This window comes from Eutrema salsugineum, unplaced genomic scaffold, assembly GCF_000478725.1.
Source record: "Eutrema salsugineum unplaced genomic scaffold, Eutsalg1_0 scaffold_14, whole genome shotgun sequence".
Classification (NCBI taxonomy): domain Eukaryota; kingdom Viridiplantae; phylum Streptophyta; class Magnoliopsida; order Brassicales; family Brassicaceae; genus Eutrema; species Eutrema salsugineum.
Window position 1 is genome coordinate 61,296 of NW_006256877.1, and position 15,549 is coordinate 76,844.

At 43.1% G+C, this 15,549-nt stretch overlaps 1 protein-coding gene and 1 non-coding gene across 2 annotated transcripts; both read right to left on the bottom strand.

Moving 5' to 3' along the window:
• Window positions 1–577: 577 nt before the first annotated feature.
• On the bottom strand, window positions 578–1,423 carry LOC112088544. The gene has a single exon (XM_024158933.1). It carries the CDS (start codon window positions 1,421–1,423, stop codon window positions 578–580), a length of 846 nt encoding a protein of 281 aa, XP_024014701.1.
• Window positions 1,424–8,130: 6,707 nt separating this feature from the next.
• On the bottom strand, window positions 8,131–8,240 carry LOC112088720. Its single transcript, XR_002900664.1, has one exon. It is a non-coding gene; the product is annotated as a small nucleolar RNA R71 (small nucleolar RNA).
• Between the last annotated feature and the right edge of the window lie 7,309 nt (window positions 8,241–15,549).

Below are 15,549 nucleotides of genomic sequence, written 5' to 3' on the forward strand. Positions count from 1 at the left end.
CAATGGAGTGTGACTGAAAGTAAGGTCGGAGTTTTTGGGCTGAGGTACAACAGCAAATGCCAATATTTCTAAGGTCAGATGTCGTGACTCTGCGTCGTTGAGTGCTTTGCTGATGTAAAAAATTGGCTTCTGCTCGCCACGATCTTCTCTGACGAGGACGATGCTGACGACCGAGACACTGTGATGTATAAATACAAGATCTCAGAGTCCTCTGGTTTGGCTGAAATTGGAGGAGCAGACAAGTATTCCTTCAATTGTTTGAACGCATGTTGCAGTCGTTGTTCCAATCAAGATGTTTGTTGCCACGAAGAAGTTGGTAAAAAGGCAAGAATTTGTCCGTTGATCAAGATATGAATCTATTTTAGTCCGAACGATCCATGATGAAAGAGGTTTTCTCGCGGTCTTCAGGATGCATAAGTATCTGATTATCGCCGGAAAATGCGTCCATTGACGAAAGAAGTTCGTTTCCTGCGGTTGCCTCTACCAGCCGATCAACATGCGGCAAAGAAAAACTGTCTTTAGGACAAGCCTTGTTTAGGTCGGTAAAATCGACGCATATTCTCCATTTTCTGTTATTCTATTTGACTACGACCAGATTAGCGAGCCAATCTGGGTACCAAACTTCAGTGATAGATCTTGCTTGAAGTAATCGCTCGACTTCCTTACTAACAGCTTGTGCTTTTTCAGGTCTGAGTTTGCGTCGCTTTTGCTTGATAGGTTTGTATGTTGGATTGATATTGAGCTTGTGGCGTGCCACCCCTGGATCTATGCCCGACATATCGCTGATTGACCAGGCAAAAGTCGTTACGTGCTTGCGGAGAAACTGAATAATATCTTCCCTGATTTCTGGATCCAGGTCGGCACCTATACCGACCTGCCTTTCTGGGAAGGTCTCGTCGATGCTGACCTGAACTATTGTTTCTTGTGGTGGTTTCCGCTTCAGAGTTATTAGGTCGGGCTTCAAGCTGATGAAGCAGAATTGAGTAGCAGTTTGGAGCTTGCATTCGTTAATGTAACATGATCGAGCTATGGCTTGATTTCCACGATGCGTATAAATGCCTCCTGGAGCCGAAAATTTGATGCACTGGTGATAGGTAGAAGCTACTGCCTTCATTGCATGGAGCCATGGAGTTCCAAGGATGGTGTTGTACATCGCTGCTTTCTTCATGAAGAGGAACTTGACAGTTTTTGCTACACCTGGAACATAGATCAGTATTTTGACTATACCGACTTTCATGGTTTGCTCGCCCGTGAATCCTGTTAACGGTTTGATGTCAGCCTTGATTTTTTCCTTAGGAAAATTCTTCTGCTCGATTGTGTCTTGGAAAAGGACGTTAACTAAACTGCCAATGTTTATCAAGATTCGACTAATTTCGATATCGTCGAAGAGTAGGTCGACTACAAGAGAATCGTTGTGTGGCATCGAAGGCCGATTTTATCCGCTTCTGTGAATGCAATGGCTGGTCTGCTTGTCGTTGTTGTGCTGAATTTTGACGCGGTAATCGCCTGTCGACTATACTCTTTTATCCCCCAAACTGAATAATTGCACATCTCGAGTTTGCCAATGATAAAGTTGACTTGTTTCCTGGATTTTTGTTAATGGGTGTCTGTATCGTTGTTTTTCCGACCTCGTTTTTTCTGCTTGGGTCGGGCTGGTTGTGGGTCATGTGTTTCTGTTGTACCAGCAGTGTCTTGGATCCTTTCGTTTGTGACTGTATTAGGTTGCTCTTGCTTTTCATTGTTGCTTTGGAAGGGAGTTCGGGGAACGTCGTCCATCGAGATTAATCTTTTCCTGAATTGTTCCAGAAGGTAATCTTTCAAGTGTCGGCATTCTTCGATGCTCTGTCCTTTACGGTTGTGGAATTCGTAGAACAATGTCTCATCTTGGTCGTCGTTACGGCGAATCCATTTGTTGTTCCATGGTCGTTGTGGTTGAGCCGAGTTGACATTGTTACTTGCGAATTTTCGTTGATTGTCGAATCCTCTATCGTATGTCGGACGTGACTCGTTATTGTCATTTTTAGGTCTCTCTTTTGGGTCGACCTGCTTTGTGAAGCTTTGCTCTGATCGTAGGCGGCCTCTTCTTCTTCCTCTGCAATATACGAGTTTGACCGATGTAGTGCGTCCTCGAGTGTAAGCGGTGGGTTGTGTTTGATCGCTTTGTGGAAAGATGACTTAATCCAAGTTGCCTTGTGTAAACACTCGAGGGCGGCCTCGTCATTGACCATGCAATGAGCAACAACTGACTTGAAACGTTTGATGAAGTCGCAGAGACTTTCGTTTTCTCCCTGAACCATTTGCCATAGTTCGGCATTTCGTGTCTTCTGCCCGATAAACATCGAAAAATGTTTAACAAACGATGTTGCGAGTTCGGCATAAATTTTTATGGAGTTCGCTTCAAGTCGAGTGAACCAATTGAGAGCGCCTCCTTCGAGATTTTCAACGAACAGCTGACACTTCACTTCATCTATTTCTTCTGCCGTCCGGAACTGATAGCGATTCATGACAATGCCAAAAGATGTCAGAAAGTGCTTTGGGTCAGAATCTCCATTGTAAGTTTTGAGTTTTAACTTCTCAAGATGCCGAACAGGAGTGTTAGCGATTCTAGAAGTGAACGGCGTCTTTTGTGCCTCTTGGATAATACGATCAATCTCGGGAGCAGCACTGGTTGCTTTGTGAATCTGCGAGGTGATTTCAAGAAGTTTGGTCTTCATAGTTTCAAATTCTTCGTCGTGATTGAAGGTCGTTTGGCTGGCTGGATTGCGAGTAGATCCTAAGGCTGTAGATCGGACTGTTCCAATCGGGTTGCCTTCTGAGTTGAGGTCGGCCATTAGGTTACGACTTTGCAATGGGGTTTGCGTTTGACTGAGTTCGGAGATTTGAGCCGCCATTGAGGTCCAAGCGTTCATTGTTCTGTTTAGTTATCTCCTGGAACTGAGCAGTTATTGCCTGGAGAATGGCGTTTTGGTCGAACTGTCCGGAGTTCGTTTGTGCGGGTGGTGGTGGTAACACGGTCCGGTCAGTTGGAGTTTCGGTATTGTTTGGATCTGTTCTATTGGGATCTTCCGGAGTATTGTCGTTGTTGCCATTCCTTGTTTCAGATGCAGATAGGTCTGCCATTGCCGAACTTTTTCTTCTTATTGAGCTAGATTTAGAATATTACCATAAATTCCCACAGACGGTGCCAATTGTTGATATGTAATGTCACACTAAGGGGTAAAACAGTAATATTCGAATCAAAAGTGATGTGATCATGGAACCAAAGGCAGCAATGGAGGTTCCAGACGAAGCTTTGGTCGTTCTGGAAGGAGCAATGACACGGTCTAAGGTGCGGATGCTTGCGAAGCTATCCGGAACTGCTCAACAAAGTCTGGAACATGGAGCTTCAAGTCCGGATCGACAAGGAACAACTTACACAGCCAGTCCTAACTTCAATTCAAGCCGAGACATCTATCTGAGGTTTAGACCGCAGTGTAAGTCTGTTGTACTCATTTTCCTGCTTCCGGTTTTGTCCCAATGGGTTTTCTATTTGAAGGTTTTAACGAGGCAATGGGCTTACATCTCATTTTTGGCCCAAACACAAATGGAATGTCAAGGGCCATTGCGGACTAAAAGCTTAAGGGTCATCTTTGACTATGAAGTTCAAGAGTCATTCAACAAAGAAGTCAAAGAGTTATTCAACTTTATTTATTTCTGTCTTTAAGTGTTTTTACATTTTTGAGAATGACTCTTAGCCTACTTTCTCCCCCATATGAACTCGTGTAAGATCATTTGATCAGACATCTCTTTTCTTAATAAAAATCTTTTTCCTTAGAAAAGTTTTCTCTTTTTTTCCTTGCGAAATTTTTTCGATTTCTTGGTGGAGTTAGCCAACAAATCTTTCGGTTTATCAAGTGTTCTTCACCCACTTGATGCAGCCATTCATCAGTTGTCTCGTGGAAGCGTTTTAAGTCGAGATCGGGGCTCAGGGATTTTTGGGAACAAGTTTCTCATGCCTTGACATCCATGTCCGCGAATTCCATCAGCCAGCGTTGCCACCGCCTTGTTTCTTTTCTCGTTGTAAGTTTGGGGCCTAAGGAATTTCGAGTTAACACTCACAACTTAGCATCCGGCTTCGTGATCCATTGCAGTCAAGGGTTATAGACTATTGCCAACCATAGAGCGTGATTTCTTTGGGAAGATCGTATGAAGTGGTATCAGAGCCATGCTCTTGATTCGGTAATATCTATCCAGCCTTAGATTTTTCACATTCTTTTTCTATCTTTCTTTTGTATCAAAAAAAATATCGAGATTTCAAAAAAAAAGGAAAGAAAACAAATTAAAAAAAAAAAAATCATATATGGTTAAAATCCGAACTCTTTTCTATCTATCCCTTTCTCTTCTTTCTCCAAAACTTGATTTTCCGCATTGGTTTGGGCTTACATCGATTTTTCGATCTAGTTTTATAAGAACCAAGGAGAGCTTCTAAGTGTGTGTGAGGATCTTAAGAGAGTTGAGTGAAACATCGAGTGAAACACTTGTGAGGATTCTTTTTACTAACGACTTTGTTTAATTTTTGCGAGGTATAACATGTCTTCTAGTGACGATGCATCCACAATTCGGTCAGGAAAAGTGCGGGAAACTACTATGAACCACAGGCTAGACCGAATTACGCAGATGCTGGATCGCATGAACCAGCGTATGGAACGGCTGGAGTTGAGGCCGCCGGGGAGATATGAACGAGCTGATGAGGCTGAACGCAGTGGCCGAGATGAACCAGTTCGTAGGCAGCAAAGGCGTAGGCAGTCCAGGCAAGAAGGAGTTGAAGAAAACCCTTTTTACCATGTGGGTCATTCTTCCGGAGGAAGCCGAACCGGGCCAAGACGTGGTCGAGAGAACCGTGGACGACGAGATTTTGATCAGGAGCAGGGCCGGAATGATCATGACCAGGCGAGGGATCGGAATGATAACAATATTGGTGGATTTAAGCTGAGGATTCTCCCGTTTTATAGAAAGAACGATCCAGATGCCTTCTTAAAGTGGGAAAAGAAGATCGATATGGTCTTTGGGTGCCAGAATTTGTTCGAACGAAAAAAGGTGAACTTACCTGCTAACGAGTTTCATGATTACGCGGTAGACTGGTGGGATCAAGTAGTGACTAACCACATGCGTAATGGAGAACGGCCTGTTGAGACATAGGACGAAATGGCCGAGTTGATGCGGAGGCGGTTTGTTCCCAGCCATTATCACCGAGGGCTACATCACAAACTTAGGCGTTTGTCACAAGGCAGCAAAGGCGTAGAAGATTATTACCAGGAAATGGAGAGGCTAATGCTTAAGGCCGACGTAGAAGAGCCAGATGATGTGAACATGGCTTGTTTCTTAAGCAGACTGAACCGAGACGTTCAAGACCGGATGGAATTGCCAGATTATGCGAACATGACTGAAATGTTGCATAAGGCAGTCCTGGTATAGCAGCAGCTCAAGAGGAAAGGTGTCTCACGAAAGCCCTATGGATATATTTCTAGGCCGAGTTACTAGGAGGAGAAATCCAGCTATCAGCCCAGGACCGATTCCAAACCAAAGGCTGACACCAGACCTAGTGCGTCCGGATATGACTTCAAATGAAAAGTCGAGACTACATCGACCAGGAACCGAGATATTGAGTGTTTTAAATGTCGGGGTAAGGGGCACTATGCCAATAAATGTCCGATCCAGCGGGCCATGGTGTTGTTGGACAACGGTGTGATCGTGACCGAGGATGAGCAAGAGACGGAGACCACACTGGTATATGATAGCTATGAGGAGCATGCGGCCGAAGGGGATCTCTTAGTGTCAAAGACAAGGTTTGCAGCCTTATCATTGACAGAGGAAGCTGTACCAACGTTGCCAGCACCACTTTGGTGGAGAAACTCAATCTGGAGACCAAGAAGCACCCGCGGCCATACAGTCTACGATGGTTTCTTTATCCATAGGCCGATATGAGGATGAGATTTTATGTGACGTTTTGCCTATAGCAGCCGGCCATATCCTTCTTGGAAGACCATGGCAGTACGACCGCAAAGCCATTCACGACAGCTACACCAATAAGAAGTCTTTTGAACACAAAGGCCGTAAGATCACTGATAACACCTGATTTTGACCACTTTTATTGATCATTTTTAATATATTATGCAGGTTTTTTCATTCAGATTTAAAGGTTTTTAAGAGATTTCAATGTCTTAGAATCTCAAAAGAGTTTTCAGGTTACTTTGACAAAAGGAATGCACTAGGGGGAAAAAAGCATGACTTTGGATAAATTCTGACCGTCGGAAGCTTGGAAACAAACGGAGGTCTTCCCACCATCTGAACATTCCCAAATTTTGACACAAGATAGAGGACACAACGAGTTTTCCAATACAAGTGGAATCAAAGCAATCCAACGGTTAGATCTCCAGATATGGTCGATACATTGAAGGCGAATAATCACAGTCAGAAGCTCACCCGCGGCCAAAACAGCATCCGCCGGGGGTGCAAAATTTTAGACTGCGGGGTGCTCAATTCCAAGTCTCAGAAGCCCATATCAAAGCCCAAATCACTCCCATCATTATTCGTGCAAGCCCTAGTCGTTCCCGAGGACTCAAGACACTATATAAACCATTATTAAGTCGTTTAGAAGGGTGTGCCACATTTTTCACCAGGAACCTTAGAAGAGAAGCTCGCCAGAAGAGGAGCCACCAAGAGGGGCACCATCGGCCCTCCTTCTTCAACCTGTTCTTCGTTTTTAAACTCAGTCTATTTCAATTCTCTACAATTCTAAATACTCTTGTGATGTTGAATTCAACTATGTCTGCGTAATTTTCCAGTTGGGTTTTTAAGGGATTTTTCAAAGAGAATTTCTTGTCTTGATCTTATGCTTTATGCGACTTAGGGTTCAAAGTCTTCTAGGAGTCCTTCATTCATTCTTGTTCCATATGCTGTTTCTGTTGCTAACCGCTTAGAAATTGATCTCAGTAATTGGAGCCACGAGAGTGATGTATCGAATTACCAGACCTAGAAATGACCGAGCGAAATCGCTGTAGGAGACGAAAGCTACCTACAGAGAGTCGCGAGCGTAGATTCTGTTGTTAATGCATTATCTTATTTGCAGCATGAGAGCGAGAGTTAATTGCTGTGTTGAGTGATTAGATGATTAGGGTGATGACAGTTGGCTAATCTTACATATGTCTATTCGAGTTCAGGATCCTCACTAGTTGATTTCCTTTATCGATTTGTTTGTCTTTTGATCAGTTCATGAACCCCTGCAAAAACCCTTTAGACCCAGCGATTTGTTCCTATTGTTTTACAACCTTTTTATTTCGATTTACTCTTAGATTTAGTGACACCAAGACCAAAAACCCCCCATTTGCTTGTTCTGCTAGTCTTAATTCTTGATTGATTCGCACTGAAAGCTCAAAATCTCTGTGGTTCAACCCCTAAGTACTACAGCGTACATCTGTGCATTTGCAGATATTTAGGGTTATAAATTTAAAACGTGAAGCTAGAAGTAACCCTTGATTCTCTTAGCATCAGTTTTTGGCGCTGTTGCCGGAGATTTTGATTCCTTATGCTGCGAATCTCTGCTTAATTCGGTAGAACTTTTTCTAATTTTTGTTTTTCTTTGATTTTTTAGGTGCTTTTTCGATGAGGGGTCAGGAACACATCCTTGATCCTCTTGCTGAAGAGGACCCTTTTCTAGATGGTGGTCCATCAGATGATGAGCTTAATGACCCAATCGATGATGGCAATGAATCGATTGGAGAACCACAGTATGCCTAGAAGGGAGAACAGCTGATTGGAGAATGTGATACACACAAATTTTTCGCAGATAGGCAAGCAATTCGACCACCCTTACGTAAGGATGGTGACTCTGAGGCTAAGGTACAATACATTAGCTATATCAAAAAGTATAACGGGTTTTCCACTGAACACCCAATAGATCATATTGAAAATTTTGAAGAGCTGTGTTCAACCATAATGAAAAATACCGATTACCATATGTGTGTCCTTTTCCCATTCTCTCTAACTGGTAGAGCTAGTAAATGGCTTAAAACTTTGCCACCTGCGTCCTTAAAGACGTGGAAAGAGTGTAGAGAGGCTTTCCTAAGTCACTTTTACACCAGAGATCATTCCAATCTCTTAAGGGACAAGATCCAAAAATTTCAACAGGAGGACACAGAAGACCTCTATGACGCCTGGGAAAGATTCAAAGATTACCAAAGAGATTTCCCACACCATGGTTTCTCCGAGGAGCGCCTGATGACCATCTTCTACCATGGAGTTAATGAGGAACTGAAGTTTTCTTTTGATACCTCTAGCAATGGAGACTTTTCCACTAGAACTGTAGATGAGGCTCACGCCTATATCACTAATCTAGCTGGGAGTATCAGAAATAGGAGACTTCTAACCCAGTCTAGGTGTTCTAAGATCGAGGAAAAAGAATCACCTGTTAGTAAAGAATGTCTAGATCAGATTAGGGAAGATATCCGAAAGATCCTTAGTGCGATTGGTCCGATTCACAACTCTGATGATAGAAGCAAACATAACAAACCCTGCATCGAAAAGATGAACGACTTTGGGGTAGAAAGGCGTTTCCCAACTCAGGAGATGATGCAAAATGCTGATGTCTATCAGATTGAAGAGGCTGAGCAGAATCAACCCCACCAGGGGTGGGAGCCTTTAACCTGCGGCAAAATCGACCTCCACCGCGGGTGGGAAGCTTTTGGCCGCGACCAAGAGGAGTTTCACCGCGGGTCAGAGCATTTTGACCGCGGCCAGCCTGATTTCCAACCCCTTTTTCAACTTTCTTTCAAGCAAACCCAATCTGATCAACCCAATTCCACACTTCCTCCTTATTATCCCTTTTCCAGGATTGAAGAATTAGAAAAAGAGGTTGAAAGACTTAAAAAGGAGATGGAGAGTCAATCAAAGAAGCATGAAGATGCTATTAACAAGCTCTCCACCCTTTTTCTTCTTCAGATTAGTGATGAATCAAAGGAGACAGATTCTTCTGTTAATGATCTTGGTGAACCTTTTTCTGAAAGAATAAGTGAATTTGAGACCTCTGATCACTTAAAAGCAATAACCCTCAGGAGTGGTTTAGCTTACAAGGAACCAGAATATCCAAAAGATTTCGAAGAAGGAGAAAAATGAGAAGTTTCGGCTAATAAAGAAGGACATGCAGCAGTTGGGAAAGAAAGAGATAAGGAGAAGGAAAATGCCCCTCAAGAAATTGTTGAAGAAGAACCTATACCTCTTCCTCTTACTCGTATCTACAAGCCCAAACCACCATACCCACGAGCTTTGAAAGGACCAAAGAAGGAGAAAGAAAGGGCTAAGCTGAAAGAGATAATCGAGCAGTTAAATGTGAGGTTACCTTTCATTGAAGCTTGTGCAATGATACCTGCTCTTAGGAAATACATGAAGGGTATTCTATCAAATTCTCTAGCATTAGAAGAAGGCGTTATGATGATAACTCATGAATGTAGTTCCATCTTGCAAAACCATGTCCCCTAGAAGAAAGAAGATCCGGGGAGTTTTGTACTCTCTTGCACAATCAGGAATTTGACTTTTGAGCGTTGTCTATGTGATTTGGGATCGAGCATCAACATGATGCCTCTCTCAGTTGAAAAACGTTTAGGATATCATACTTTCCAACCCACAAAAATCTCACTGATTCTTGCCGATCGATCAGTCAGACGACCAGAAGGAGTCTTGGTCGATATATCAGTCATGATTAGAGAAAACTGTATTCCGACTGATTTTGTAGTGCTTGAATTGGAAAGAGAACCAAAGGACCCTCTGATACTCGGTAGACCTTTCTTATCAACTGCAGGAGCAATAATCAATGTTCCGGAAGGAAAGATAGACGTACATCTAGGGAGTTTGATTATGCAGTTCGATATGAACAAGAGTCTTGAGAAACCTACTTTAGATGGCGGGCTTTGTCGGGTTGATGAGCTTGATATAATTACTGAGGAAGTTTATGAAGAAATCCTTCTTGACGACCCTTTAAAAATCATCCTCGCCACCACAAATGATGATTGCAACCTGCTCGAAGAAGTTTCAAAAGGGTGTGCACAAATGCTTGATAAGGCTGAGGATTATGCAAAACTTGTGAACTATCTGGACCTGAATGAGGAATCTCACATCCCCACTCCTCCAAAAGATACCTTGGCAGCTATAAACGATCCATGGAGCGAGCTTAAAGCTCCAAAAGTCAGGCTCAAACCTCTTTCTGATGGACTCAAGTATGCTTTCCTTGGGCCAAACTCAACTTACCCTGTCATCATAAACTCTGGCTTAAGTAGAGCTGAAACTACTAAGCTGTTAAATGAGTTAAGTAGAGTAAAGCTATAGGTTATTCTCTTGATGACATACAAGGAAACTCCCCGGACCTCTGTATGCATAAGATAAATCTTGAGGACAATACCAAGAATTCGATTGAAAGCCAAAGGTGGTTGAATCCAAACCTGATGGAAGTGGTAAAGAAGGAGATCGTGAAACTTTTGGAGGCAGGAATCATATTCCATATCTCAGACAGCACCTGGGTTAGTCCTGTGGATGTTGTTCCGAAGAAGGGAGGAGTGGCTGTATCAAAAATGACAAGGATGAAATGATTGCTACAAGAACAGTGACAGGACATCGAATGTGCATCGATTACCGAAAACTGAATGCAGCAACTCGGAAAGACCATTTTCATTTACCCTTCATTGACCAAATGCTAGAAAGATTACCAAATCATGAATATTACTGCTTTCTAGATTGTTAGTCCAGATTTTTCCAAATTCCAATTAGACCGGAAGATCAAGAAAAGACGACATTCCCCTACCCATACATAACTTTTGCCTATCAGCGAATGCCTTTCGGAATGTATAATGCACCTGCAACCTTTCCGAGGTGCATGATGTCTATTTTCACTGATTTCATGGAAGATTTCATGGAAGTCTTCATGGATGATATTTTCGTCTATGGATCCTCTTTCGGATGCTTGGAAAATTTAGGGAAAGTTTTGCAGCGCTGTGAAGAAAAGCATCTTGTCCTTAACTGAGAAAAATGTCATTTCATGGTCCGCGAGGGAATTGTGCTTGGACATAAAATATCTGGAAACGGTATTGAAGTTGACAAGTCAAAGATTGAAGTCATGACTAGCCTACAACCTCCAATTAATGTGAAGGGAATCCGAAGTTTCCTTGGGCATGCTGGATTCTATAGGCAATTCATAAATGGCTTCTCGAAATTGCTAGACCTATCACGCGTCTGCTTTGCAAGGAAACGAACTTTAAATTCGATGATGAGTGCTTAGCAGCATTTCATAAGATCAAAAATGCCCTTGTCTCCGCTCCAGTTGTGCAGATTTGCTCATTTGCTCATTTGCTCATTTGTGCAGATTTACGAGAAGGAGAAGAGATGGTAATGTCGAGATTTCTTGGAGGACTTAACCGAGAAATTCAGGACAAGGTGGAACTTCAGGATTTCGCAGATATACAAGAGATGGTGCATAAGGCTGAATTGGTGGAATCTCAAGTCAAGAGGCGAATCATCAAGTCCACATTGACGCCTAGTGTGCCTAAGCCTAAGGAGATCAGCAAACCAGCTTACTCCAGGGACATCAAACCACCCTCTACTGGAGTTAAAGAAGAAGCTAAAGCTGAGTTCAAACCTAGAAGTTGTACCTCTATCAGCAATGTGAGGTGTTTCAAATGTCAAGGAATGGGACATTACTCTCGAGATTGTCCGAACAAGAAGGTTTTCTTGTTACAAGAGGGAGGAGAGATAGTTCCTAAAGAGGACTCAGAGGCCGAATATGAAATAGAGGAAGAGGAAGAAGCTGCTGCCGTGGGCGAGATGCTGGTTGCCAGAAGGACTTTGAGTGTTCAGAGTCAACCTGAAGAGACTTGTCAGCGAGAGAACCTGTTTCATACGAGATGCTTCATTAAAGAGAAAGTTTGTAGCCTGGTCATAGATGGAGGAAGTTGTACTAATGCTGCAAGCGAAGAGATGGTTAAGAAGCTCCAACTCAAGACTATTCCTCATCCAAGACCGTATAAGCTTCAGTGGTTGAATGACAGTGGAGCCTTGACCGTATCTCAGCAAGTTATGGTTTCTCTATCTATTGGGAAGTATGAAGATGAGATTCTATGTGACGTCATTCCCATGGGTTCGAGTCATGTGTTGCTAGGCAGACCGTGGCAATCAGATCGTAGGGTGATACACGACGGTTATACCAACAAGCACTCATTCGAGTTCAAAGGTCGCAAAATTACCCTCCTACCTCTCACGCCTACCGAGATTTACCAAGATCAGATTCAGATGAAGCTCAAGGAGAAGGAGAAAGTCGCCAACAGCCTCTACATAAACCACAGTGAATTTTCTAAACTCTTTGATCCTGAAATGACTACTTTTATGTTTGTATACAAGGAATCCCTTGTTAGTACTAACCCTTCACAGGAGCTTCCTAGTGCTATGTTTGAGATTTTTCAGGAATACAAGGACGTTTTTCCAGTCGAAATTCCACCAGGGCTACCTCTAATTCGCAGGATAGAGCATCGGATTGACTTGGTACCAGGATCAGCCTTACCTAACAGGCCAGCATACCGAACCAATCCTGTAGAGACTAAGGAGCTGCAGAAGCAAGTGGAAGAGCTGATGAGCAAGGGACATATCCGAGAAAGCTTGAGTCCATGTGCGGTTCCAGTTCTGTTGGTGCCAAAGAAAGATGGTTCCTGGAGGATGTGTGTAGACTGTCGAGCTATCAACAACATCACTGTGAAGTATCGTCATCCGATTCCAAGACTAGATGATATGCTGGATGAGCTCTGTGGATCAACAATCTTCTCTAAGCTAGACTTGAAGAGTGGGTATCATCAGATCAGAATGAAGGAAGGGGATGAGTGGAAGACGGCATTCAAGACAAAGCACGGACTCTACGAGTGGCTAGTTATGCTGTTTGGCCTCACCAATGCTCCCAGCACCTTCATGAGACTAATGAACCATGCCCTGAGACCATTCATTGGCGTGTTCGTAGTGGTTTATTTCGACGATATCCTCATCTACAGTAAAGGTTTGGAAGAACATCTAGATCATATCAGATCGGTTCTTGATGTTCTTCGCTCTCAATCTCTCTTTGCTAATTTATCTAAATGTTCATTCTGCACTAACGAAGTTGTTTTCTTAGGCTTTTTAGTAAGTGCAGGAGGAGTTAAAGTAGATGAAGAGAAGATAAAAGCTATCAAGGAGTGGCCAACCCCCAAGAATATTGGAGAAGTCCGAAGTTTCCATGGCTTAGCAGGATTCTACAGGCGTTTTGTTCGTGATTTCAGCACCATAACCGCGCCCTTAACAGAAGTAATCAAGAAAGACGTGGGGTTCAAGTGGGGAGAGGCGCAAGAACAGGCTTTTACAGCCCTTAAAGAGAAGCTTATCAATTCGCCCTTACTAGTACTTCCTGACTTTACTAAGACTTTTGAGATTGAATGCGATGCTTCTGGTGTAGGTATTGGAGCAGTTCTTATGCAAGATAAGAAGCCCGTCGCTTACTTCAGCGAGAAGTTAGGAGGATCAACGCTGAATTATGATAGACAAGACTTTTTAGGGTCTCAGGGCTATCAATCCCCTTGTCAATGTAGCACAAAGAGGTTTATCAATCCAGATGTGGTGTTAGACACTAAGCTATATGATCACGTTCTTAATTCAAGCAAACAAGAGTGGGTTTTGATTAATCTAGAGACAACTATAAACATAAACAGGATTAAAGACTAATGAAAATGACAAATGATATGATGTGAATATGATATGATGGAGGCATGAGATTCTAGACATGATAGTTGGTCAGGGTGCTTTGGTGTTAAACTAGAAATGCTGATGACAATGATGAGACATGATTCAAGTGATTAAGAACTCTAATCTAGGTTAATCCTCTCATGAAGGTATTAACCCCTATACTAATCCATTTTCAAACCAAATTCCCATTTGTGAAATATGAATCAATATGCATTAATAAACAGTTCTCAATGATCATTCAAGCATTTAACAAATCATTCCCATGATGAAAAATTACTTAAACCTCTAACACAACTCTTTCAGGAATTTCATCAAACACTTTTGGTGCATGAAATTCCCAGAATCTAGATCTTCAAGTGATTATCAAGGATCTAGCATAGAGAACAGCTGTTTAGAGAAATGAATCAATGAATCTAGCCCTAAGCACTCCTAATCTAACACTTTAGCACCCTAACCTACACATCTAGAACCTCATTAAGGTGACTACTCACTAATCATACTAATCTCTCTTAAACCTTTGCAAGCTGAGAAGATTAGCATGATTAATGATGAGAAATGGAGATGGAGATGATAGATTCAAAAGAAAACAACTTTAAACACCCCGATCTCTTTAAAACTCTCTTGATTAAACACTCAAATATAGATATTTCTCTTCTCAATGGAGTCTTTCACAAAAGAGGCAAGAGACAAAGGGAATAAAACTTAGTCCTCTCCCAAAAAACCCTAAAAAGTATTTATACTTCCTTAAAAACGAACCGGGTCAGCCCGGAACAAACCGGGTCCTGACCCGGCTTTAATGGATAAAGTGGGAATTACTGCGGGTCGGTCCAGTATGTCCCAGGTCGCACACCCAAGCCGCAGTAGATGAAGACTTGTCTTGTGAAGCCTGAATCGCCTTGTCTTAGCCGCACGCCTAAGTAGGAGTGTTTTGCGAGTGTTGCTGCGGCTTGGTCTCCTTCCTCTCCAACTCGCAGGGCTAAGGCGGTTTCTGGGGAATGAACAAACTGTGCGGGTTGGTCTCTATTGCACCTAGGTCGCAGGCTCAAGTCGGAGTGATTTGCGAGTGTTCGTGCGGCATAGTTCCAGGCGCGGCTAACTCGCATGCCTAAGTCGCACGATTGTGGACTTAGCATTTCTTTTGCTCTGGAGTTTCAGATCTCTTCCAGTGATAGTTTACCCGCACATTTCAACTCGCAGCATCAGCATTCAGGCGTTCATCTTCAGGCCTGCGGGTTAACCAAGTCGCAAGACCATCTCGCAGCATCCAGAGCAGTTTAGACCACTTCGCATTCCGGAGAGTGTAACTCCTATGAGACTTTGGTTGCAGAATACAGAGGACTCACTTATCTCCAACTTTGGTGAAGGAAGCTTCGGTGCTTGGGAAGTGTAAGGCTTCCTGGAGGGCACATCTTTGTAGTGCATGTACACGACCAGAGAGAGGCGTCTAGACATGTGTCCACTCCGGAGACCGTATCTTTCTGTTCAAAGCTCCGAATTGACTGATCCCGGATGTTCTGGAAAGAAGACTCAAATGTCTCTGATTCTCATGAAGGCGCCGGAAACTGAATCGGCCTAGAAGTGCACCGTCCTTCGCATCCTTCAGAACTGATCTGCTCGGTCCGGAAAACCTGCGAGACAGGGGTTCCTTCCGACGAGCTTATCTCTCTGCTCACGCGTCCGAATTCCACAATATCACTTGCTATGAGACCCTGCTCCAATGCTCTCCAACTTCTATGAAGCACCTGCTGTCTGAATCGGACCGGAAGGCTC

Bases quoted from the DNA above. Each gene is read 5' to 3' on its own strand.
- LOC112088544 (XM_024158933.1), bottom strand. From the start codon at position 1,423: ATGCCACACAACGATTCTCTTGTAGTCGACCTACTCTTCGACGATATC.